At 52.7% G+C, this 25,800-nt stretch overlaps 1 protein-coding gene across 1 annotated transcript; it reads left to right on the top strand.

Moving 5' to 3' along the window:
• Positions 1-8,712: 8,712 nt before the first annotated feature.
• On the top strand, positions 8,713-25,594 carry LOC148219415 (uncharacterized). The gene is made up of 2 exons (XM_088157677.1): positions 8,713-8,767; positions 24,429-25,594. The coding sequence occupies exons 1-2, from the start codon at positions 8,713-8,715 to the stop codon at positions 25,022-25,024; spliced, it is 651 nt and encodes a 216-aa protein (XP_088013803.1). The 3' UTR covers positions 25,025-25,594.
• The last annotated feature ends 206 nt before the right edge of the window (positions 25,595-25,800 follow it).

Here is a 25,800-nt window from a genome sequence, read left to right as displayed (position 1 = left end):
AGTGCCTGAGGGCATTCCCTCCAGGGAAGGGTGCCTTGCTGTTTCTTAGTTGGCCCATTGGGCTCCACACATCCATAGTGGGGAGAGGCCCTACAAGTGTTCCGAGTGTGGGAAGAGCTTCTCCCAGAGCTCAGCCTTGACCCAACACCAACGGAGGCACCGCTAAGGGAAGCCCTGTGAGTGCCCCGAGTGCGGGAAGAGCTTCGTGCTCTGCTCCAGCTCCATCCCCCACTGGAGGAGCCACATTGGGCAGAGCCCTGGTGACCCACATTCCCTGGGATCCACACTGGGAAGACACCTGGCTGGAGGTCTCCACATCCTCCTGGATCACCATAGGCACCTGGGTGAACACAGGGGCAGGGACTTCCATTGGGACCCTGCCATTTTTGACATCAGAAATTCAGTGAGAAGAGCTGATTTTTAACTTTGCACCCTAAAAATTCTCACATGCTCTTTCCAAATGTTTCTTCTGGCGACTTCAAGCAACACGGGATGATCTTGCAGAACATTTCCTGCCTGAATAATTTCCATCTTTATCCCATCAAACCACCCAAAATTGGCATAAAAATAAAGGAATTGCACAGAGATCTAAAGCTGAAACGTTTTACCAGGATTTGAGGGTGAATTTGAGGTTCAGGGGAATATTCAGGAGAATTTATGTGTTCTGGGACCACCCAAACCAAAGAAAAATTCTAGTCCTCTGTCCCAGTCCCTGGCCTGGATCTCCTCATCTGGGGTTTCCCCCCCAAAAGTGTCCAAATTGCTGTTGGAGTGCCCAAGCTGCTCTGGGCTGTGGATGTTCCTGTCCACCAACATCTGCTGGTCAGTGCCATGGGGGGCTGGGAGGGGTTTTAGGGGATCCTGGGGGGACTGGGAGAAGCTTTTGTGGCTCTTGGGGGCATTTGTGGTGCTGGGAGGGGCTTTGGGGGCCTTCTGAGGGAGGAGTAAAGGAGTTTTGGGGTTCTGGCAGGGTTATATGCCTTGGAGGGAATGTGGGTGAGTCTTGGGAGAGATGGGAAGGAGGTTTTGGTGGGTTTGGGGGCCATTTATGCTGCAGAGGGTTGCTGAGAGTTTGTCATGGCTTGGGACTGTAGGGTGGTTTGAGGGGTCTGGGAGTGCCTGTGGGGCTGGGATGGGGTTTTGGGGTGGTCATGACCCCCCAGATTCACAAAGCTGCCACCAGACCCCACCTCCCAAGATGCTGCCAATGTTTGGGGGCTCCATGTTGGGGTTCATCCTCCTGGTGCTGCAGGAGAAGGTGAGGGGGTGTCCCCAGGGGCCGTGTGTGTCCCCCCAGAGCATGTATGACCCCCATCCCAGTGTCACCCCCTTTTCCCTCCCCTCAGGGCTCCTGCCCCAGCTCCTGCTGTCCCCAGGAGGGAATTTGGGGAGGGGGCAGAGGGGGTGCCCAAAGGGGGCCCCTTTGTTCAGCACCAAGCTGGGCTTGGGGCCTGCAGGAGGAAGAGGCCCAAGGGAAGCAGATCCTGCAGGTGGACAGTGCTTGGGCTCAGGGCAAGGTCCTGCCCTGCACACCTGGCTCAGGTGTGACCCTGCCCCGGGAAGGGAGCAGGACATTCCCAATCCCACAAATCAGGGCTGGGAGCAGCACTTGGAGCAGGGACAGGGAAATACTGGGAGTGACTGGGACCACACTGAGGGGTGAATTATCCCCCCCACACCTTTCCAGACCACCGTGCCAGCTGAGAAATGCTCGTTGGGCCTCGGCCTTGGCCAACAGCCCCTGGGCTCAGCTCCTCTGGAGCTCAGCACAAACACTGTCTGCTCCCAGGCACTGCTGCTGCCCCACGAGCTCCTGGTTTCTTTAGGAGCAGCCCTGGAACTGTTTTTGTTCCCTCAGTGGCACAACATCCCTGTTCTCACCCTTCCAAAGAAAGCTGTGGATGCCAAGTGCGGCCAGGATGAAACATTGCTGTGCCCAAAGCCCCTCTCTTGGGGCCCTACAAGCAGCGCTCCACAAGGAGCCCCTTGGAGCTCTCCTGGGCCAGCACCTCCCTCTGAGCGGGGCCTCTCCGAGCCGGGAACTCTCCTGTTTGCTGCACTCGGGGCATCCCCGAACAACCACGGAGCCTGGGCCAATCCCCCACTCCTCCAGGTTCAGCCCTTCACCTGCTGGAGATGCCAAAGCATCCGGAGGGAGCATTTCCCTGCCCTCCAGGGGAATTCCTCACAGGCCCCTGGCACTGACTCTCTCTGTCTGTGTGCACACACGAGTGCCTGTGCCCTGGCAAATGTGGCAGAAATGCTGCTCTCTGAGGCTTCGAGTGCCTTGGATAGCTGAGTCAGTCAGGCTGTAAGTAAGGTCAAGTCATGAGGTATAAGCTAAGTTAAATGCTGCTGGGAGTTGTTCTTTTGCTATGTTGTTACGTTTAATCCAAGTTATAAGCTACGTTAAATACTGTTAAGTGTTTTTCCTCTGTTAAATTGCTGAGTCGGTGGTTATAAGTTAGGTTAAATACTGTTAAGTGCAGTCCTTTTTCTAAATTGTGAAGTCAAATGTGTAAGTCAAGGTTAGGGTCTAAAGTCCTGTGAAGTTTGAGCTCTGTTAGGCTCTTAGGCCGTGTTCCATTTATCCTTGCCCTCACTGCCCTTTTATCACAACCCCCCACCCCATCCCAGACACACACACAGGGACAGTTCTGCTGCCTGTTCTCTCATTTCTGGTTTGGTTGACTGCATTTTGTTTGGTTTTGTTGTTGTTCTGTTTCCTTGCTGTTCCTCAAGTCCTCCATCAGGAGCAGAGTGACTCTTGCCAAGGAACTTTGTCGTGCTGTCACTTAATATTATATCTGGTTTTTGCTGATCCCTTGCCTGGGATTTTTTAAGTGCTCTCCACCCCTGGTTCATAACAGGGTGAAGGAGCCCTGGCCCAGGCCCTGGCCCTGGGGGACATGGGGACGCTGCCAGAGGTGTCCCTGCCCCCCTGTCCCACCCCCCACGGCCCCAGCCCCCTGTCCCCGTGTCAGGCTCTGGGGTCGATCTCATGGAAAATCCTCTGGGGGAGGTTACAGGGCTGGGGGCGAGGGGACCTGGGGGGCCAGGGGACCCCACTGTGCACGAGCAGTGTTGGACTTCTCTGGGGGGAGCTGTGAGGGGAGGCCATGGAAGAGTGACCTCACACAGCCCCTGTGATACCACACAGCCCTGTGATGCCTCACAACGACCCTGTGATGTCACACAGCCCTCTCTCTGATGTCATACAGCTGCACTATGATGTCACAGCCAGCTCTGTGTTTGCACCACAGCCTTCACTGTGATGTCAGCGCTCTCATATCACAACCCCCTCGGTGATGTCACACAGCCTTCTCTGAGACATCACAGAGCTGCTCTCTGATGTAACAGAGCCACCTTCCATGATGACAGCCCCTGCAATGACCTCACAGTGCACTTTATGATGTCACAGCCAGCTCTATGATGTCACAAGCCACTCTGTGATGTCATACAGCACCCACTGTGATGTCACAGCACACTCTGTTCCCATTGTGACACAATGATCTCCAGCACTCTAGGAGGCTGGAGTGTGAAACACTGGACACTTGGTTCCACAACATTCCACAGTGTCACACTGCTCTCCTGAGGCCCATCTTTGTAACAATTCAGATTTGGTTCCATTCTATTACATCACAATGATCTCCTGGCTTCCATGAGGCCCCGCTGTGTTTACAATGGACACTTGGCTCCCCAGGATCCCATGGTGTCACTGTGCTCTCCTGTGATTCACGAGGCTGTGCTGTGTCACAATGGACACTTGCTTCCTCCGAGGATGGAGATGTCCCAGTGGCACCAGGTTTCCATCAGGTCACACTGTCACAATGGGGCCTTGGTTCCATGAGAATCCATTGCCCCACAGTGGTCTCTCCTGGGTGCCATGAGACTTTCCTTGGTCACAGTGGAACCTTGCTTGCACGAGCCTTGGCAATGTCCCAGGGGCACATGGGTTCCATGAGACCCTGCCATGTCACATGGACACTTAATTCCATGAGATTCCATCGTGTCACAGTGCTCTCCCAGGGCCCATGAGGCCTTGCTGTGCAATAATGGAACCTTGTTTCTCCTAGGCCTGGCAATATTGCTGTGGCCCTTGTGTTCCATGTGGCCCCTTTCTGTCAGAATTGACCCTTGGTTCCATTGTGCCACAACAATCCCCATGTTTCCATGACCTGCCCTGTGTCTCAATGGACACTGGATTCCACAAGAGCTGGCAATGTCCCAATGGCACCTGTCTTGTTGTCTTGGTTTGAAAGACAGGTGTTTGTGAAGAAAAGTATGAGCCTCTTTTTTTAAAAAGGAGAATGTAAACCCCTCCTTACAAATAATTCTAATTCTGAAATGAAGTGTCTCTCAGGCAAAGATATGGGAATAAGAATAAAAATTTTTTACTAGGAAATTTAAAATAGAAATACAGTATTACAAAAAACAAACCCACAAACACTCACAGAGTCTGAATACGACCTGACATCCTCTCAGGGTGTTGGTAGCACTCCCATTAAATGGTGGCTGCAGTCCTCCTGGAGTGACAGATGTGGTTCCATTAAAGCAGTGGTCCTGTGGAAGGGTGCAGTTTTCCTCCGAAGGTCCAGTGATGATGTGGAAGGCTCCGGTTTTCCTTTGGAATCCAGTGGAAAAAGGCTGCCTTGAGTTCCAAATTTCAGTTTTTATTTATGTAGGAAAGGCTTGGCTCCTCTCCCTGGCTGGGGCATCTATCTCCCCATGGGATAAAGCAATTTTATTAGCCATTCAGTGGGACTCAATGGCCTGTTAACAGACGATATCTTCCTGGAGGAAGGATGGGTTGTGGAAAGGATAAAGATGACTGCTCGACCTAGTTCTATCAGGCGGCCCATTAGCAGAGAATATCTCCCACAGAGAGAAGGATCACTGCCCCAGCTGTTTTCAACAGATGGTGATAGAATACTTTTGGTCACATCCTGTATTGCAACCGAAGACACTCCTCTTCTGCCCCACTTCGTCAAAAGAAAGCCTTGGTTACATGAGATTCCACTGTGCCACAATGTTCCTGGTTTCATGAGAAGCTCAACAAGCGACCCTTGGTTCCATGAGATTCCATTGGGAGATTCCATTAGGTCTGGCTGTGTCACAATGGACACTTGGTTCCATGAGCAATGGCAATGTCCCAGTGGCACCTGTGTTCCATGACACCCTGCTGGGTTACAAGTGACACTTTGTTCCATGAGATTCCACAGAGTCACAGTGGTCACTTGGGTTCCCTGCAGGTGCCTGGGGAGTGGCAGCTCAGCCCAAATATCCTGGGCATGTCTGGGCTGGTGTTTGTTTGGAGGGAATCTTTGGATCTTGCAGGGCTCCAAAGTCAAGCTACAGATGCCTCCTGGGACATAGTGGAGCATGATGGAAGCCAGGAGAGCCTCATGGAGCCAAGGCTGCCGTGTGTCACAGAGGGACCTCATGGAAGCCAGGACAGCACTGGGAGGCCATGGAACAACATGGCACCAAGGTTCCACTGTGACTTGACAGAGGGTTATGGAAGCTGTCTTAGGTTGCAATGCAGGATGTGACCCGAGGTGTGTATTCTATCACCATCTGTTGAAACCAGCTGGGACAGTGATCCTTATCTCTGTGGGAGATATTCTCTGCTAATGGGCCACCAGTTAAAATCAGGTGGGGCAGTCATCCTTATCTTTTCCACAATCCATCCTTCCTCCAGAAGGATATCTTCTGTTAATGGGCCATTGAGTCCCACTGCATGACTGATAAAATTACATCATCCCATTGGGAGATGCTCCACCCAGGGGGAGGAACCAAGCCTTTCCTACCTAGATAAAACAGATTTGGAACACCACAGCAGCCTTTTTCCACTGTATCCCAGAGGAAAATTGCACCTTTCCACATTATCACTGGACCTTCAGAAGAAAACTGCACCTTCCACTGGACCACTACTTCAACTGAACCACATCTGTCATCCAGGAGGACTGCAGCCACCATTTAATGGGACTGCTACCAACACCCTGACGGGATGTCCGGTTGTATTCTGACCATGTCGGTGTTTTTTTCTTTTGTGCTACCTCATGTATTTTATTTTTTCACTTTTTTCCAAGTGAATGTTTTTCTGACTTGGAGTCTCTCACTGGTTTGCTTTCAAACCAGTACATTACCATAGTCTAATTGGGAGGAGAAGGGGCTTTTGTACACCCAGACCAGCAGGCTGCAAACCATCCAAGATCTGTCTTTGATGACATTAAGGATGCAGCCAGGAAAGCCCTAACGCATATTCTGGAAGCAAACAAGCCGCAACTAGATTTTGTGGACATCAGACAAGGCCTCACTGAGCCTTACATGACTTTTTTGGACCAACTTAAATTGAACATAGATAAACAAGTCACCGAGGGCCAGGTATGAGAAAGATTATTAAATAAATTGGCTGTGGTTAATACTAACTAGGAATGTAAGAAATTGGTACATGCCTTGCCATCAGAGCCGGAACCCACCATCCCTCAAATGGTGGAAGCATGCAATAAATTGGCCACCCTGGAACACACTGCTGCCATCCAGGCACAAATATTGACCAATGCTTTAAATAACTTGCAGGAAAACTCAAAAAGAGCAGAATCGAAAACCTGGACACCGCTATAATTGTGGACAAAAAGAAACTGTAATAAGCCAAAAAAGGGAACTTTCCAAACACAATGTGACTGTGGCAAAAATAGACAAAATGCTAACCAGTACAATGAAGTACAGGCTCGTTGTTGCTGCTAGTCAGCAAACCTCATGCAGAGCGTAAGACAGCAGCGTGCGATGACACAAGGCTCCCTGTCACCTGCTGTACAAAGCATTGGAGATCATCAGGCCAACAACTACAGCATCTCATTGGAGACCTTCCCACTTCAGTATCAGCAAACACCCGACTGGAGTTGTCAACTGCCCAGTCAGTAATGATCACAGATTTTGATTATGCCATTTCCACAGGTCTTCTAGGACCAGAACCACCACCATGAGACTTTTTAATAATAGGAGTGGACAGACGTAATACAGACAGCTCTTATGAGTCACCTGCAGTTTTAACAGTCACTTCAAGCCAGGAAGTTACTGTTTTAGCTTGCTATCCTAACCCTCCTTCTTTTTACCTAAAGGATTGGTTTTCGACCAAGCTTTCTCACTACCTGAAGTAGACAATGACGTTCCTGATGAGCCCTGCATCGCTTGAACTAGATGAGTTGGCCCAGGAAAAATCAAAATTACTTGGACACTTTGGTAGCAGTTGGAAGACACAGTTGTTGGAGTCTGTAAGTCAAGAGTCTCAATTCTTCAGAGAAAAGTCAGAGTGCAGGGATTGAATTAAAACCTTTGGATGGATTGAAGTGTATTAAGCCATTCACACATAAAGTAGAGGTCTAAGTTAAAGTTTTAGAAGAAGCAAGCAAGTAAGTAATTAAGAGTAAGTTTTAAGTGCTTGTAGTGAATAAAGGTCTCAGATACCAGAGTAAGAAGTGAGAGTTCTAGTGAAGGTTGAAAAACATAGTCCTAGATACTAATGTTTCCATGGAGGCTCCAGGAACACAGTTTTAGACGCAATAAAACTATAGTAAGACTATTGCAAACATTTTTCAGATAGGACAAGATAGACCCCATGTGTACTTTATATATAACCTGGTGTGCTTAGAAACTAGAATTCTAATAGGTTAAGAAGTATTGGTCTGAGTTTGTGTCTTTAGCTTGTTGGGAAGTTTCTCAATAATAATCTATGCACTGGGGAGAGCTTTGCTTTTTGCCAGTTGCTCTTGCTCCTGCTCTTTCCTCAATGCCATCATCAACACCCAAGAAGACAATAGAAGCTGTCGCAGCAACATCAGCCCTGCTGGGACCACCAGGAGCAGCTTCTGCTTCTACTGGGGACTTGACACCAAAGCTTTAGCATGGACTTGAACACTTGTGACTCTTTGCCTTTCTAGACTGATGTGCCTTTGCAATAAACAACTTTATAGCAACTATTAGCTGCCTGGCTTTTTAAAGAAAACAACCACAACCCAACAAAGGGCGCCTAGAGCATTGGAGAAATAACCCACACACAGCAATACCATGCAGAGTTTAAACCCAGTCTCCTTTAAAGAACCTCAAAACTGTGTAGCAGCTACCAAAACATTTTTCATGAAGAAAGAGAAAGTACTTGTTTGGGGAAGACACATCCTATCCCAGTGGGGACTAAGTCTGGAGATAAGTCTTTAATGAGGGCCACTGATGAGCACAGTGCAATAAAACTCACCTGGATATCAGACAAGCCTGTCTGGGTTGATCAGTGGCCCCTCCCTGTTGAAAAATTGACTGTGCTAGAGCCCTCAGTAAATGAACAATTAACTAAAGGGAACATTGTCCTCACAAACAGTCCCTGCAACACTACCATATTTGTTATAAAAAAAAAATCACAAGAGTGATAAATGGATACTGCTCCAAGATCTAAGAAAAAGAAAAGAAATTATTGAGGAAATGGGATCTTTACAACCAGGATTACCATTGCCTAACATGATGCCTAATGATTGGATGTTAATGATTATTGATTTAAAAGACCATTTGTTCAGTACCCCCTTACACCCAGATGATGCTCTGAGGTTCACCTTCTCTGTACCCTCAATCAAAAGGTGTGTGGTGAAAATCTTATCACTCATTCGTGAGAGATTTCCTCAATCCATAATAGTCCACTGTATGGATGACATTCCAATCACCATGAAGGATAATGGATCCTTGGAAACGGTTGTCACGGATGTAATTATTGGAATACGTAAGGCTGAATTACAAGTAGCAGAAGACAAAACACAACAGTCTTCTCCTTGGAAGTACCTAGGCTATCAACTCCCAGAATGTACAGTTACTCCAAAGGCTCTACAGCTACAAGAAGATCCAGTGACACTGCATGACCTTCAGAAACTTAGCAGATCGATCAATTGGGTTCAAACTCTCTTAGGAAAAACCAACCAGGACATGGCCCCCTATTTGATTTATTAAAAGGAGACACAGATCTAAACTCTCCTAGAAAACTGACCCAGGAAGCAAAAACCATTCTGAGGAAAGTGTCTGCTGCTTTACAAACCTGTCAAGCTCACAGATGTGACCCAGAGTTACCTTTTAAAATTTGAAATATTGGGAGAAAATCCACATCATTATGGTCTAATCTTTCAATGGAACAAAATTCTGTTAGATCCTTTATTCAACTTAGAATGGGTTTTCTTATCCTAGCAAATGTCTGAAACTATAACTACTTGTCCTGAAATTCTCTCACAATTGAAAATGAAAGCCTGATCCCAAATTTTATCTCATTTGGGCAAAGATTTTTCTATTATGTTTATACCTGTTATTTCACTTTATTTAGAATGGCTTGTACAACCATCTGAGATATTGCAAATTGCATTAACAAGCTTTCCACAACAAACGTCAGTTCATTTTCCAAAACACAAACAATTAGGCCTCTTTTTTAATTTTATCAAGAATCCCTTAAGCAGACATACTCCTCTTAATGCTCTCACCATTTTTACAGAAGGCTCCAGAAAATCACACAAATCAGTGATCACAAGGAAAAATTCTAACAATGGTAACTGGGAATCTGGCATCAAGAGACTGTGAAAGGATCACCACAAATTGCAGAACTTGCTGAGGCTGTTCGTGTGTTGCAATTACGTTGAGACAGACTGGACTGGCATCACCACCAGTCCTTTATTAGAAAACTTTTCATGTCTTCTTTCAGTGTACTTCTTTCCAACAACTCCTTCCCTCATAGGCAGCTCCACACAGTAATGACTCCTTTTCTTACAGGCAGCTCCACACAGCTCTGACTCCCTCTCTCCTCTCTTCACAACTGCCTAAACCCCACCCTGTCCCTTTCCCGGCCACCTTACCCTGACTGTCCCTCACACAACATCTTCTTACCTTATCTGTCTCTTGCACGACTGCATGTCCCTTACCTCCTCACAGCACAGCCAGCAGACTCCATCCCAAACTGCAGCAGACTCTGGGTCAGCCAGCTAACCCACTCTTTTAGAACACCCCAACTCCTTGGGCAGGCACAGATGTTTCCACTCCTCAGTCATCAGTACAGCTGTAATTCATTGGGAGAGATTGCCTTCTGTACTATCCTTTCAATCTGTCTTCCCAGTCTGGGGCTCTGTGCTTTCCTTCCTATGGAAAAGAACTGTCATTCTCCTCCAGGTGCCCATGGCCAAAATTTGGATTCCTGCTCCAAATTTCCTTAGATGCAAGGATTGTTCCCAGGTGAAATCTGCCAGGACAGAGAGATCTGGCTGCCTTGGCCACCCAGAGGCCACCTCTCATCGCCCCTTGAAACACTGGGATCGTGTGGTTTTCTTTCCTATGGGGAAAAAAGCACCTTTCATGTCCAGGCGCCCATAGCCAAAATTGGGAGTCCACATCCAGAATTCCAGATATCCAAGGACAGCTCCCAGACAAAAGCTGCCATTGCTGTCAAGTCTGGCTGGCCTTGGCTTTCTAAAGGCTGCCTTTCATTTGCCTCTGAAACATTGGGGCTCTGTGCTTTCCTTCCTAATGAGAACAACTCTTCTTCCAATCCTGGCATCCACAACCAAAATTGAGATTCCACCTTTAAAAATCCCTATGTCCAAGGATAGCTCCCAGATGAAAGGTACCAGGAGAGACAAGTCAGGCTGGCTAGGCCTAAGGGTGGCCACCTCTCATCTTCTTGCAAAACACTTGGGCTTCTCACTTTTCTTTGCTATGGTGAAACCATCCACCTCGACCACGCAGCCGTGGCTGAAATTGGGATTCCACCTCCAAAACTCTGTACATCCAAGGATTTCTCCCAAGTGAAATCTGCCAGGACAGACAGGTCTGGCTGCCCTTTGTCTCTTGGGGACTGCCTCATACCTGCTTTTGGAACACTGGGGTTCAATGCTTTTTTTCCAATGGCAAAAAACATCCCTCTTATCAATGCAGAAATAGCCAAAATTAGGATTCCATCTCTGAAATTCCCTATATCCAAGGATTGCTTTCAGACTAAAGCTGCCAGAACAGAGAGGTCTGCCTGGACTGGGTCTGTGATGGTCGCCATTCATCTGTCCCTTAAACACTGGTGGTCCATGATTTCCTTCCTATGGAAAAGAGCCATCCTTTTCCTCCAGATGTCCATGTCAATACTGAAATTGGTATTCTACCTCTAAAATTCTGTATATCCAGGTATTACTCCCAGACAAAATCTGCAAACACCATCAAGTCTGGCTGTCCTTGGCCTCTGGTGACTGCCCCACATCTGCCCCTGCAACACTGGGGCTCGGTTGTTTCCTTCCTGTGGAGACCATTGTGACACCTTGGGGACCCCGTGGATCCAAGGGGCCATGGTGACACTGTGGGGCCTCATGGCACCAAGGACATAATTGTGGCCCTGCTGGGCCACATGGTCCCAAGGCACCAGTGTGAAGCAGCAGGGCTTTGTGGAACCAAGAGGCCATTGTTGCATTCCAGGGCCTGGTGCAGCCCAAGGGCCCTTGTGATCCTGCAGGGCACCGTGGATCCATGGAGATCATTGTGGCACTGCCAGGCCCCATGGAATCATGGAGACCATTGTGACACTGTGGGGCCCACGGAACCAAAGGGCCATTGTGACCCTGCAGGGCCTCATGGAAGCCAGGGGCCATTGTGACACCTCAGAAGCAAGGAGAACATTGTGACATTACAGGGCCTCATGGAACCAAGGGGACATGGAATGGGTCTGGATGGTTTGGCCTCCTGGGGGCCACAAGGCAGGTCTGGCTGACCCTGGCATGTCGAGGGCTGCCTCTCATCAGCCTCTGGAGCACTGGGGCTCTGTGCTTTCCTTCCTAGGGAAATAAACCATCCCTCTTTCCTGCTGCCCAAGGCTGAAATTGCTACCCCCCCTAAAAAGTTCTCCATCTGCAAGGGTTCTTCAAGCCAAAATCTGCCAGGACAGACAGCTCTGGCTGGCCTTGGCCTCCTGCAGGCAGTCTCTCATCTACCACCAAACATGGGGCTCTGCGTTTTCCTTCCTGTGGAAAAGAGCTGCCCTTCTCACCGAGGTGTCAATGGCCAAAACTGGGATTCTACAGCTAAAATTCCATCTATCCGAGGACTGCACCCAGAAAAAAGTAGCCAGGACAGACAGGTCCTGCCTTGTTGTCTGGTGATTTTCTTAGACTATGACCAGAATGTTCTCTTTTGCCAAGACCTTGAAGAGGGCCCAGAGATCTCCCCAGGTGGTGTTTGGAGGCTGCAAGCATATGAGCACTGTGTAGGGGCAAAGGAACTCAGTGCTCAGTGGAGTGGAGACTGAGGAGAGCAAAGGAGAGCCCTGGGAGGGGCTGAAGGTCAGTTTCAGAGATGGTGGATCCTTTAGATATAGCAGAAAACAGCCTGAGAATGAATTAATTAATGCCAAGGGAAATTGATGAGGGCCAGACTGGACACAGGGAGAAAGGAATTTCTCTCCCAGGGCAGGGCTGTGGTGCAACCCGTCCCCCAGAAGGAGTCTGGGGCAGCCCAAGGCTTTGTGTGTGCAGGCAGAGGCAGGCAGGAGGCAGAGCTGTCAGCAAAGGAAGGGGCCAGCGAGGTGGGGCAGCCGGGGGATGACGACAGCCTGCAGGGACAGAGGCGCAGGGCATGGACACCGTAGGACAGCCTGGGCTGCAGAGGGCACAGGGATGGGCAGCAGCTGAAAGGCCCTGACACAGCCAACTCCTGCAGCACTTGGGCCATGCACGCTGGCCCTGGGCCTGAGGCCAGCAGGGGACAAGTGAGCCTTGCTGTGCTGGGGCCTCATTGCCTCCTTGTCCCTGCTCAGCAGCCTGGCAGGGGCCGCCCCATGGTGCTGCCCTTGGCATTGCACATGCCCAGAGCCCAGTGGGCCGGGAAGAGCCCTGAGCAATGAGGGAGGAACAGGATCTGCCTTGCCAGGGGCTGGGGCTCAGCCCTTGGCCCTTGGCATTCCTGAAACACATCCAGGTTTGCTCAGCATCACAGACACCTTTCCCTTGTTTGTCCCCCCTGTCATCACTGCCTCCAGTGTTCTGCTCTAATAGGAACCTGGGGACACAATCTCAGTCGTGTCCCTCAGTGGGACCTATTAAAATTTCAAGAAACTTTAATGTTTCAACTTTAAATTGAGTTATTGAGAAAATTTTTTGAACACTCTCTCAGGGACTGAGTCTGATGTAAACAGCACCAAATCCCTTAAGATTTCATTCAAGTCCTTGTGCTGTGTCTGTGCTGCTGAGCTGGGCCAGGCTCCTGGCACAGAGGAAGCTCCCATGCTCAACCAAGAAGATCTTCCAAAAGACATTTGTGCTGAGGAGCAGCTCCTCTGCCAGCCCAGCAGGGCTGAGGGCACTGCCTGCAGGCACTGAGGGCACAGGAGCCAGGCACAGACAGGCTCAAGGCAATCAGGACTGGGAAGACATTGAGCTGAGACTGCACTTGGGGAAACATCTTCACAGCCCTGGACATGGTGAGTGTGTGGGTGCAGGGCAATGTCCCCTGTGCTCCTGGAGGCATCTCCTGGAGCCAGCACAGCCCACAGCCTGGGGGATGTGTCAGGAGGACTCTCCCCGTTTCTCTGAGATAGAGGCAGAGGAGGAAGAGGAGGATGTGCTGCAGAGCGGGGCTGCCCTGGGCACCGTCAGAGGGACAGGGCAGGACGGCTCCTGCTGCCAGGGACGGCTGCAGGGGCTGAAGCTGGGGATGCAGCCAGGGCTGCCCAGGGCTGTCCTGCAGAGCAGCTCCTGCAGCCCTCAGGGCTCTTGGCCAGCCCAGGCCATGTGCCACCTGCCAGGGACAGCTCTCAGCCTGCCTGGGAGCTCTCCAAGGACTCTGGGGAGAAGTTGGAGGTGGAAGGAGCCACCCCCATCAGGGCAGATTCCTCCTGCTGTGGAGATGGTGCTGCATGGCCAGGGCTGCTCTCAGCTTTCTCCTCAAGGCAAGGCAAAGGGGCTGTCAGCTGTGTCTGTGTCACTGAGCCTCCTTTCCTGTCCCACTGGGCATCAGCAGATCTACCTCAGATTTCCCTCACAAAGTGCCTCCTCACCCTCCTCTGCCTACAGACAGCAGCAGCAGCTCCTTGTCTTGCAGCATCTCTGTTTGTGTGAGCTGCCCTTAAGGCCCTGCTGCCAGGGAGATGCCCCTGGGCAGTGCCCTGTGCTGGGAGGGCTCTGCAGGGCAGAGCTGAGCCCCCAGGGCTGGGCTGGGCTCTGGGAGCAGTGACAGGGACAAGCCTTGGATACACAGAAACAGCTCTCAGTAGGTAGCAGAGAGTCAGACCAACTCTTGGTATCCCTTCCTGTTCAGCTACACAGGGCAAGAGAGAAGAGTTTACAGAGACTGACTTTGAAACTGGACCGTCCAAAAACGCCACTTTATTTTTCCAGCACATTTTAAGTCTGATTACCCTGAACTAGAGGGAGGTGTAATAAGCAAAGGGCAACTGTGTGGGACCAGTAGGTGGGACTGCACTGGGGCACAGGGAGCCCTGTTTTCCCTCTGGGTTCCCCAGTGTTCAGGCTGAGAGCAATGCTGAAGATGAGGCACAAACTCAGCAACAAAAACATGAACTCAAAAATAGAACAGTTTAGCAAATGACTGCCCAAAGTAAGAGAAGTAAGTTTGAAGGGATTCCAAGGAACATTTTATAGGATTGGCTAAAACAAGTTGGTCCCAGTTTTATCAATACCTTCTTTCAACAGTCTCCGATGCCTAGAGTGCAGAAATGTCCAACAGCAGCTCCATCAGCCACTTCCTCCTGCTGGCATTGGCAGACACGTGGAAGCTGCAGCTCCTGCACTTCTGCCTCTTCCTGGCCATCTCCCTGGCTGCCCTCCTGGCCAACGGCCTCATCATCAGCGCCGTAGCCTGCGGCCACCACCTGCACACCCCCATGTTCTTCTTCCTGCTCAACCTGGCCCTCACTGACCTGGGCTCCATCTGCACCACTGTCCCCAAAGCCATGCACAATTCCCTCTGGGACACCAGCAACATCTCCTGTGCAGGATGTGCTTTACAAGTGTTTTTCTTTACGTTCTTCATGTCAGCAGAGTTTTTCTTTCTGACCATCATGTGCTACGACCGCTACGTGTCCATCTGCAAACCCCTGCACTACGGGACCCTCCTGGGCAGCAGAGCTTGTGCCCACATGGCAGCAGCTGCCTGGGCCAGTGCCTTTCTCCATTCACTGCTGCACACGGACAATACATTTTCCCTGCCCCTGTGCCAAGGCAATGCCCTGGGCCAGTTCTTCTGTGAAATCCCTGAGATCCTCAAACTCTGCTGCTCCAAATCCTATCTCAGGGAACTTGGGCTTCTTGCTGTTAGTGTCTGTTTAGCTTCTGGATGCTTTGTGTTCATTGTTTTCTCCTATGTGCAGATCTTCAGGGCTGTGCTGAGGATCCCCTCTGAGCAGGGACGGCACAAAGCCTTTTCCACCTGCCTCCCTCACCTGGCTGTGGTCTCTCTGTTTTTCAGCACTGCTTCATTTGCCTACCTGAAGCTCCCCTCAATCTCTTCCCCATCCCTGGACCTGGCACTGTCAGTTCTGTACTCAGTGGTGCCTCCAGCCCTGAACCTCTTCATCTACAGCCTGAGGAATCAGGAGCTCAAGGCTGCAGTGTGGACACTGATGACTGGATGCTTTCAGGAGCATTAAACTGTTGGCAAATTTATGCAAATCACTTCTAATAAAAGTAATTTTTGATACTTCTTGTTGGTTTGCTTGTGTGTTTTGTTCTCTTTGTTTTACTGGTGAAATATTGTCCACAAAGAAACGTCATTGTGCCATTTCTCATTTTGGTTCTCTCCATATTCCCTGTAGCCACAGACTGTTAATGAGGAGCTGTGGCCTCGGTGGCTTTAATGAATTAAGGATCTCCCAGCAAAGTTTTCTCCAGAGATGCCCCTTCTGTTCCCTTCTCTGGAGCTGCAGCAGCAATGTCTGTGTGCAGAGCTGGGGGCAGATCAGTGCTGGCACAGCAGCTGTGCCCAGCAGCAGCAGCACTTGGTGCTGCCAGTGCTGCTCCCGTGCCACTGCCCCTCTGCCCTCCTGGCCCTCGTGTTGCTGCAGGGCCTGAGTGCTCTGGGGGCCGGGCACAGCCCTGGGGGTGGCAGTGCTGGGGCTGCAGCAGGGACAGGCCATGGGCACTGCTGGGGCAGAGCTGACGCCTCAGGGCAGGGCCTGGGGGCTCCAGGCTCCTTGGCCAGGCTCTCTCCACAACACTTGGCCAGCCCAATGCTGAGCAGAGAAAAGCCCCGGGAGCAGCCCCAGGCTGGCCGTGGGCAGGCTGGGGGCAAACAGCATGGCTGGTGCTCTGCAAGCTCCCTGCAAGGGGGACACCCTGGCAAGGAGCAGCAGAGCAGGGGCTGATCCATCCCCACTGCGCTGGACACCCCAGGGCAGTGTCCCAGAGCGTCCTCATGCACCTGCCAACAACATCCCCCCTCTGCAGCCCTGGCCTCTCCCCCAGCTCTCACAGGAGCCGCATCCTTGCAGGCACACACACGGCAGCACTGGCTCAGGAGCCCCTGTTTGCATTGCACACAGCAGGGTCTGCACCCCCATGGGGCTGCTGTGGGGACATGGAGCTGAGTGAGCACAAATGCCATCAGCCCCTGGGGCCAGCAAGGGCTGGGGGACGGCAGGGAAACCACTCAGCTTTGTCATGGCCTCTGGAGTCAGCCAGAAAGTTTGTTCCCATGAGCTGTGAGTTTCCTGTCCCACTGCAGACGTTGTTGCTCAGAGCCAGGGCTGCCTGGCAGCCACCCCCAAACTGCCCTGAGTGTGGACACACACATTTAGAGAGCTAAAGAATTACAGCTTGGCAATTCTTTTCAGGCCTGGATTTCTCCTGTCTCTCAGGTCCATTCCCAGGCTGACAAGCTGACTACAGCTTCAGTTAGGGACGCAGTCTCCCAGAGTGATAACTTGGTGAAAAACAGAAGGGAATTCATAATAAAGATTAACACCTGGTGTCTTTCCCATGGGACATCCGGACATGCTGTCCCAGGGATATTTTTCCCAATTGTGCAATGAACTACTGTCCTGTCCTAACTGCACGTGACACACTTTAAATACGGGATGTCCGTACAATAAAGTTGGCCTTTTTTCCCCAAAAGAGGTCCGTGTGTGTTGCTGTCTTTTCTCTCTCTTTGCAGCGCAGTAACCACACCTGAGCATTTCCTTTGATTCAGTTTTGCTTTCTTTAATCTTTCCTGCCCCAGATTTCTTCCTCTCCCACCCCTATCTCCTTCCCCTACATACAGCCCATCTCTGTTTGCCCTTTCCTGTCTGACTCCACTCCCCATTTCAGTTCCTGAGCTGGCACCATGGGAACATCTCTTGGGGAGCAGGATCATCCTACAAGTGCTGCAGGAATTGTCTCCAGGGTCTTGCAGTGCCTTGTGCTGCTCCCTTGCCAGAGGCACCACAGGCCAGGGGGGCACATCTGGGCTGCTGTGTCTGGGTGTGGGGCTCCCTGTTGTGGGCAATGAGGAGGGGCTGGGGAGGCTCTGCAGGACTGACAGGATGGGCTTTGGGGCTGGGGTGGAGAAGCTGAGGGACCTAAGCTGCTGGACCTTGTGAAGAGGAGGCCCAGGGCTCATCCTGCAAGTGCTCCAAGGGTGGTTTCAGAGAATCACAGAATCAGCAAGGTTGGAAAAGACCTTGGAGATCATCAAGCCCAGCCTGTGCCCTGACACCACTTTGTCTCTCTGAGCCTCCTCTTCTCCAGGATAAACAACCCCAGCTCCCTCAACCACTCCTCACAGGACCTGTTTTCCAGACCCCTTGTTGCCCTTCTCTGGACACACTCCAGCCCCTCCATGTCCTTCCTAAATTGTGTCCCCAGAACTGGACACAGCACTCGAGGTGCTGCCCATCCAGGGCTGAGCACAGAGGAAGAATCACTGCCCTGGTTCTGCTGGCCACACCATTCCTGATCCAGGCCAGGAGCCACTGGCCTTCTTGGCCACCTGGGCACACTGCTGGCTCATGTCCAGCCTGCTGTCCATCAGTGCCCCCAGGTCCCTTTCTGCCTGGCTGCTGTCCAGCCTGTCCCCAGCCTGGAGCACTGCTGGGCTTGTTGTGGCCAAAGTGCAGGACCCAGCACTTGGTCTTGTTAAACCTCACCTTGCTGGATTTGGGCCCTGGATCCAGCCTGTCCAGGCCCCTCTGCAGAGCCCTCCTGCCCTCCAGCACATCCACACTCACACCCAGCTTGGTGCCATCTGCACATTTGCTGATGCTGCACTCAATGCCCTCATCCAGATCATCAATGCAGATATTGAAATCCACGCTGGCTGCCTCTGATCCCTCAGCCAGCCTGGAGGTGCCCTGTGATGGCACTCAAGGTGATCTGTTCCATCACCTCACCAGGCACCCAGGTCAGGCTGACAGGCCTGCAGTTCCCCACATCCTCCTTCCAGCCCTTCTTGGGCATGGGCTCACATTGGCACCTCCAGTCCTCTGGCACCTCCCTGCTGAGCCAGCACTGATGAGAAATGATGGAGAGCAGCTTGGGGAGCTCATCCAGCAGCTCCCTCATCCCCCTGGGATGGGTCCCATCTGCTCCCACAGACACCTGTGAGCATCTGAGTGGCTCAGCAGGTCCCCAGCTGCTTCCTCCAGGATTACAGGGGGTCTCTTCTGCTCCCTGTCCCCATCTGTCACCAAAGGATTACACTTGTAAGGACAAGCTGTCTTCTTGTTGAAGACTGAGGGAAAGAAGGGCTTGAGTATCTCAGCCTTTTCCTCATCTCTGGTAACCATATCCTCCCAAGTAGAAGTTGAGGTTTTCCTTGTATCTGCTTTTGCCATTCATGTATTTATAAAAGCATCTTTATTGTCCTTCACAGAAGTGGCCAGGTTAGGTCCTAATTAATCTTTCACCTCTCTGATTTTCTTCCTGCATGACCTAGCGACATACTTGAACACTTCCTCAGTTTCCTGGCCCTCTGTCCAAAGTTGATGTAGCCCCATTTTTCCCCTGAGTTCCTGCAAAAGCTCCATGTGCAACCAGGCCAGTTATTGTCCTTGCTGGCTTATTTTTGGCACATAGGGTCAGTCTGCTCCTTTGTCTTCAAGAAATTTTCTTGAAGTATGTCCATCCTTTATGGATTATTTTGTTTTAAAGGGATTCTTCACTTAAAAATTCAGGACCTGGTTTAGAATTTCCCATATCTACACCCTGAATAGGCCCAAGTCTGCAATGGGTTCTCAGGGAACCAGGGCCCCATTGTGACAAAGCATGGCCTGATGGAAACCCGGTGCCTCTGGGACATCTCCAGCCTCGGAGGAAGCAAGTGTCCATTGTGACACAGCACAGCCTCGTGAATCACAGGAGAGCACAGTGACACCATGGGATCCTGGGGAGCCAAGTGTCCATTGTAAACACAGCGGGGCCTCATGGAAGCCAGGAGATCATTGTTACGACACACGGTCAAAATTGGACCTTGCTTCTGTGAGATTTCATTGCCCCACAATGTTCTCCTGGGTTCCAAGAGGCCTCGCTGTGTCTCAATGGCCCCTTGCTTCCACGAGCCATGGCAGGGTCCCCCTTGCCCCTGGGTTCCATCAGGCTGTGCTGTGTTGACAACTGACACTTGCTGCCATGAGATTCCATTGTGTCACAATGGTGCCCATGTTTCCATGAGGCTGTGCTGTGTCACAATGGGCACTGGATTCCACAAGAGCTGGCAATGTCCCAATGGCAAAAGGGTTCCATGAGGCCATGCCATGTCACAACTGCCTGTGGCTTCCATGAGATTCCTTTGTGACACAGAGATCTCCTAGACCCCATGAGGCCTTTGTCTGCCACAGTGGTGTCTTGTTTCTAGAATGCCTGGCAATATTTCTGGGGCCCTTGAGTTCCATGTGGCCTCTGTCTGTCAGAATTGACCGCCCTTTGCTTGACCCCGCCCCTTTCCCCTCACAGTTCCCGCCCTTTCCTTGACCCCGCCCCTTTCCCCTCACAGTTCCCGCCCTTTCCTTGACCCCGCCCCTTTCCCCTCACAGTCCCCGCCCTTTCCTTGGCCCCGCCCCTTTCCCCTCACAGTTCCTGCCCTTTCCTTGACCCCGCCCCATTCCCCTCACACTTCCCGCCCTTTCCTTGACCCCGCCCCTTTCCCCTCACAGTTCCCGCCCTTTCCTTGACCCCGCCCCTTTCCCCTCACAGTTCCCGCCCTTTCCTTGCCCCATCCCCTCCCAGTTCGGGGCTCTGAACGGGAGAGGAGGAGGAGGGAGGGAGGAAGAGGCGGAGCGGCAGCAGGAAGCAGGAGCAGAGAAGAAGCGAATCAAGCGCGCGGCCCCGGAGCTCCCTGAACTCGCAGCCCCCCCGGGACCATCGCCCCCCATCCCGCAGGTGCCCGGGGAGGGGGAGCTCGCCCCGAATATCCCGGGGTTGTCCCTGGGTTTGGTGTTATTTTTGGGGGGGATGTTTGGATGTTGCAGGGCTGCAGAGGCGCAGATGGCCCTCGGGGGGACATCGGGGGGTCCCCGGGAGGTGTTTTTGGGGGTCCCGGTGGGTGCCGGCAGAGCCCCGGCGGGGCCCGGGGGGATGCGGGTCCCCCCGCGGTGGGGGTTGGGCTTCCCGGGCCGGGCCCTGCGAGCTGTGCCGGGGCCAGGTGGGGAGCGCGCGGGAGCGGCGGGATCGGCGGGGGGACACCGGTTTGGGGGAGCCCCGGGAGAGCCGCGGCTTCCCTGAGCGGGAGCCCAGAGACAGGAGAGGCCCAGAAGGGCAAAGCGGGGAGCCCGAGAGGGGGGGACCCCTGGGATTGCCGGGACCCCGGCGGGGGGTGCTGGGGCTGGAGGGGCGGCATGGCCGGGAAAGGGGTTCGGGGGTGCGGGAGCCGGGAGTGGCTGCTCCCAGTATGAGCCCAGTCGCTCCCACTATGAGCCCAGTTGCTCCCAGTGTGAGCCCAGTTGCTCCCCCCGTGTGGTTCCAGTTTCCTCGGAAGTCCCAGTATGAGCCCAGTCACTCCCAGTCATTTCCTATTATGATGCAATTGCCCCCAGCTCGGTCCCAATTGCTCCCATTTTGCTCCAGTGTGTTCCCAGTTCTCCCAGTTTCCCCTAGCACAGTCCCAGTCACTCCCAGTACAATGCCAGTATGAGTCCATTATGATGCCAGTCTCTGCCTGCAGGGTCCCAGTCACTCACACTTCCCCCAGTTGCCCCAGCACGGTCCCAGTTTTTCCCCCAGCACATTCCCAGTCGCTCCCACTTAGGTCCGAGTCACCACCCCTATATTTCAGACTCTCCCAGTATATCCCAGTTGCCCTGAACAATCTTGTAGTCCTTCCCAGGCACTCCCAGTTCCCTCAGCATGGATCACTTGCCCCCAGTTTGATTCCCAGTTGCTCCCAGTGTGTGTGCAGTGTGCTCCCAGCATGGGCCCAGTAGCTCCCAGTAACCGCCAGTCAGGGTCCAGTCACACCCACTCTAATCCCAGTATGACTGTAGACACTCCCAGTATGATCCCAGTATGGTCCCCATCACTTGCAGTCTAATTCCAGTTACTCCCAGTCTGATGCCAGTGGTCCCCACTGTGATCCCAGTTGCTCCCTGTCAATGCCAGCATGACCCCAGTAGCCTCCAGTATAATCCCTGTGCCTGCCTGTCTCTCCCAGTATATCCCAGTCACCCCCAGCATGGTGCCAGTCACTCTCACTTCTTCCCAGCTGCTTTCAGCAGGATTCCAGTTGTTCACAGCCACTGCCAGTCCATCCCAGTATGATTCCAGTCACCCTTGAAGTGATCCCAGTCTCAGCCAGCATGTACCCAGGTGCTGTCACTGTGATCCCAGTATGATCCCAGTTGCTGCCAGAACAGTTCCAGTTGCTCCCAGTTCTTACCAGGATGATCTCTAGAATAGCCCCAGTCTCTCTCAGCAATGTCTCACTTTCTGCCAGTGTCCCCCAGTGTGGTTCCAGTCTCCCCAGTATGGCACCAGCTGCCCCCAGCTTTGTCCCAGCTGTTCCCAGTGTGATTCCAGTTCCCCCAGTACGGTTACAGACACTCTCATTATATCCCAGTTGCCCCAGTAAGGTTCCAGTTAGCTCAGAAGGATTCCAGTCTTTCCCAGTTACTGACAATTGTATCCAGCCTGATCCCAGTTTCTCTCAGTTGTCCATGCTCCCTGTCACTCCCAGTCTGGGCCCAATTGCACTCAGTCACTCCCAGTATGGTTCCAGTCTCTCCCAGTACAATCTGCTGTACCCAGTCCCCCCCCAATATGGTTCCAGTTATCTCCAGTATGACCACAGTCACTCGCAGATCCTCCCAGTATTATTCCAGTCATGCCCAGAGTGACTCTCTGTCACTCCCATTGTGGGCCCAGTTGCTCCCAGTTACTCCCAATATGGTTCCAGTTGTGGCCAGCACTTTTCCTGTCACTCCCAGTCTGCTTGCAGTATGATCCCAGTCATTCTGGGATATTCCCAGTACTATTCCAGTCACTCCCAGTATGATTCCAGCTAGTTCCAGTTACTCTCATTTCCCCTCACTGTGGTTTCAGTCTCTCCCAGTGTATCCCAGTTGCCGCCAGCACGTTCCCAATCACTCCCAGTTGTCCTCAGCTGCTTCCAGACTGATCCCAGTTGCTCACAGCCTCTCCCAGTCACCCTCAGTGCAGTCCCAGTGTCTGCCATTATGATCCAGTAAGATGCCAGTCTCCCGCAGCATGGTTCCAGTTGCTCCCAGTTCCAGTGCGATCCTAGGTGCCCCTAGCATAGTCCCAGTCACTCGATAGATGATCCCAGTCCCTCCTAGCATGATCCCAGTCATGCTCAGTTGCCCCCAGTATAGAGTAGTAGCTCCCACTGACTCCCCAGTATCCCTCAGTGTGTTACAAGTTCTCCCAGCATGGTCCTGGTTTTTCCCATTGTGGTTCCAGTCACTCCAGTAAGGTCACAGACACTCCCAGTATATCCCAGTTGCTCTCAGCATGCTCGTAGTCATTCCCAGTGGCTCCCAGTGTCCCCAGTAAGGTTCCCCCCGGCCCCAGCGGGTGGGAGCAGCCGAGAGCCCCGCGCTGCCCATCCCGACCTGTCCCGGCTCCATCCCCGCTCCTCCCGCGGGCTGCGAGGGCTTCGGGAACGGCCCCGAGGGTGTCGCTGCTCCTGGGGGAGGAGGAGGAGGGATGGAAGAGGAGGGATGAAGGAGGAGAGCGAGAAGGGATGGAAGCAGGGGAAGGAGGGAGAGTTAGGGAGGAGGAGGAGGAGGGATGGAAGAGGAAAAACAAAGGAGGATCAAGAAAAGGAGGAGGAGGAAGGAGGTCGAGCGCTCCCTGAATTCATAGGTCCCCCATCCTTGGGACCATCGCCCCCACAGGTGACTGGGGAGGGGGAGCTCGGCCCAGATATCCCAGGGGGTCCCTGGGTTGGGTTTATTTTGAAGGGATGTTTGGAGAATGCAGAACTGCAAAGCTGAGCAGAAAATGCCCCTTGAGGGGACACTGGTGGGTCCCCAGGAGGTGTTTTTGGGGTGTTCTTGTGGCTGTGGCAGCAGAGCCCTGGTAGAGAGCAGGGGGATGTGGGGTCTCCCCTGCAGTGGGGGTTGTGTCTGCGCTAGTCGGGCACCGTCACCTCCAGCCCAGAGCCAGGGGCTGCGGGACCCCAAGGGAGAGCCAGAGGGGGGAACCTGGGGACCCCCAGAGTGGGGAGAGTGGAGAGGGGCAATACCAGGACATCAGGGAACCCCGGGAGTCTGGAGGAGCAGAGCCCTGTGTCCCCCAGGCCCCCAAAGTGGGGAGCCCAGAGAGGGGGGAGTGCCGGGATTTTGGCACCCTCAACAGCCTGGAGAGGGGCAGGGGGGACTCCCTGGACCCCCTGCACCCCAAAGCAGAGAATAAGGGGAGAAGGGACCCCTAAACACTCAGCATCCCTAAATGGGGAGGTGGAAGAGGGGGGAGCTTTTTGGATTGCTGGGACTCCCAGCAGCCTGGGGAGGGCGGGGACCGAGTAGATGGGGGACCCCCAATACAAGCGTGACCCCCAGCAGCTGGGACTGGGGGGAACCCCCAAACACCAAATGGGAGGGACCATTCCCAGGAACCCCTGGGAGGCATTTTCAGGGCTGAATGTTGGTGTTTGGGAGGTTTTATGGACCCCAGATGTTCGGGGACTTGTAGAGATGGAGTTGGGCAGGAGGAACCCGCAACACAACGCACACATCCCTTGTTTTTCCCCAAACCAGGATTTCCCATTCCCAACCCTTGGCCCGATGGAGAAGGAGGAGGCTGCGAGGAAGATGAAGATGTCCCAGGAGCCGCAGGCAGGTGAGGAGGAAGTCAGTGCCCCTTTCCCCCTCTGTCCTGCTCCATCTCCCAGCCCAGCACGGCCCCCGGCTGCAGGACAACCCCGCTGCTGACGCCGTCCTGCCGGGGACGCGCTGGGGGGATCTCCTTCCCCTTCCCTCTGGCACGGAGGCAAATCCCATCCTCTGCTTGTCCTTCACACGGATGAGAGGCCCTTCCGCTGTCCGAACTGCGGGAAGGGATTCAGGCACAACGCCACTCTTGTCACGCACCAGCGCTTGCACACCGGGGAAAAGCCTCACGAGTGTGAGGAGTGTGGGAAGAGCTTCAGCCAGAGCTCCACCCTGATCCGCCACCAGAGGACCCACACTGGGGAGAGGCCCTACAAGTGTGAGGAGTGTGGGAAGAGCTTCAGGCAGCGTTCCCATCTAATCTGCCACCAAAAGATGCACACTGGGGAGAGGCCCTACGAGTGTTCCAAGTGTGGGAAGAGGCTTACCACCAGCTCCCATCTGCTCTGGCACTTCCAGACACACACAGAGGAGAGGCCTTTCCAGTGCTCTGATTGCGGGAAGGGCTTCAGGCGAAACTCCCACCTCACCAGACACCGGCACATCCACACTGGGGAGAGGCTCCACGAGTGTGAGGAGAGTGGGAAGATCTTCATTGTGTGTGACAAATTAAGCTGCCACCAAAAAATCCATACTGGTAAAAAGGCCATAAAGTTTTGGGGATTCAGGCAGCGTTCCAACCTGATCTGCCACTGAAAGATCCACACCAGGGAGAGCCCCTTTGAGTATCCTGAGTGTGTGACGAACTTCTCTCAGAGCTCAGCTTTGAACAGACACCAACAGAGGCAGCATTAATGCAATCCCTGTAAATACCCCTAGTGCAAGAAAATCTTGTGTGCTGCTCCAACTCCATCCCCCACTGCAGAACTCATGTTGAGCTGAGCCCTGGTGACCCACATTCCCTGGGATCCATCTGGGGAAGACACCTGGCTGGTTATCCTTTTGTTTTGGCCTTAGTTTTTCTCTCTTCTCCATTTCTTTCCACACCAAAAGCCAAGAGGATTTAGGTCACCTAAAAACCTCTCAAATCCCTTTGAAAGTACCTCAGTTTTAATCCAAAATGGCTCAATCCAACTGCAAAGTGGATCCTCAAAACAAATCAATCCCCCAGGAACCTTACTGGATTCCACAGCCGGCAGGGTGAGAAGGGGTTGGAAGGAGATTGGGAGAAGTGGGATCCAAATTTGGAGCGCTGGGATTGGGATTGTGTGGGGCTGGCTGCCAAGGGATGGATTTGATAGTAAATAAAAGTTTCACAATTCCTGATTTCTGTCCCATTCCCTTCCAGTCAGTTGCAGTTCTGTTTTCAGTGGCACCTTCTCACCTGATTGTGTTTGTGTCCTCCTTTCTCTCCTGTCTCTCTCTGCCTGCTCTGTTTCTGTCTCAGGGTCTCCCTTGACCCAGGGCAGCTCCCACCAAAGACCCTCCCCTGATTTAATTCCCAGTGCAGGAGCTCCAACAGCCATGGGTGA

This window comes from Sturnus vulgaris, unplaced genomic scaffold, assembly GCF_052056855.1.
Source record: "Sturnus vulgaris isolate bStuVul1 unplaced genomic scaffold, bStuVul1.hap1 Scaffold_141, whole genome shotgun sequence".
NCBI classification, from domain to species: Eukaryota; Metazoa; Chordata; class Aves; order Passeriformes; family Sturnidae; genus Sturnus; species Sturnus vulgaris.
Note: the sequence above shows the minus strand (reverse complement) of the source record. Positions and strands in the feature narration are given on the sequence as shown.

What these genes read in the sequence shown, in the direction of transcription:
- LOC148219415 (XM_088157677.1), top strand. Translation starts at nt 8,713, where the DNA reads ATGAAGGATAATGGATCCTTGGAAACGGTTGTCACGGATGTAATTATT. An exon ending in GGATGTAATTATTGGAATAC is followed by an intron (nt 8,768 to 24,428) that starts GTAAGGCTGAAT and finishes TCTGGCACGGAG; the next exon opens with GCAAATCCCATCCTCTGCTT.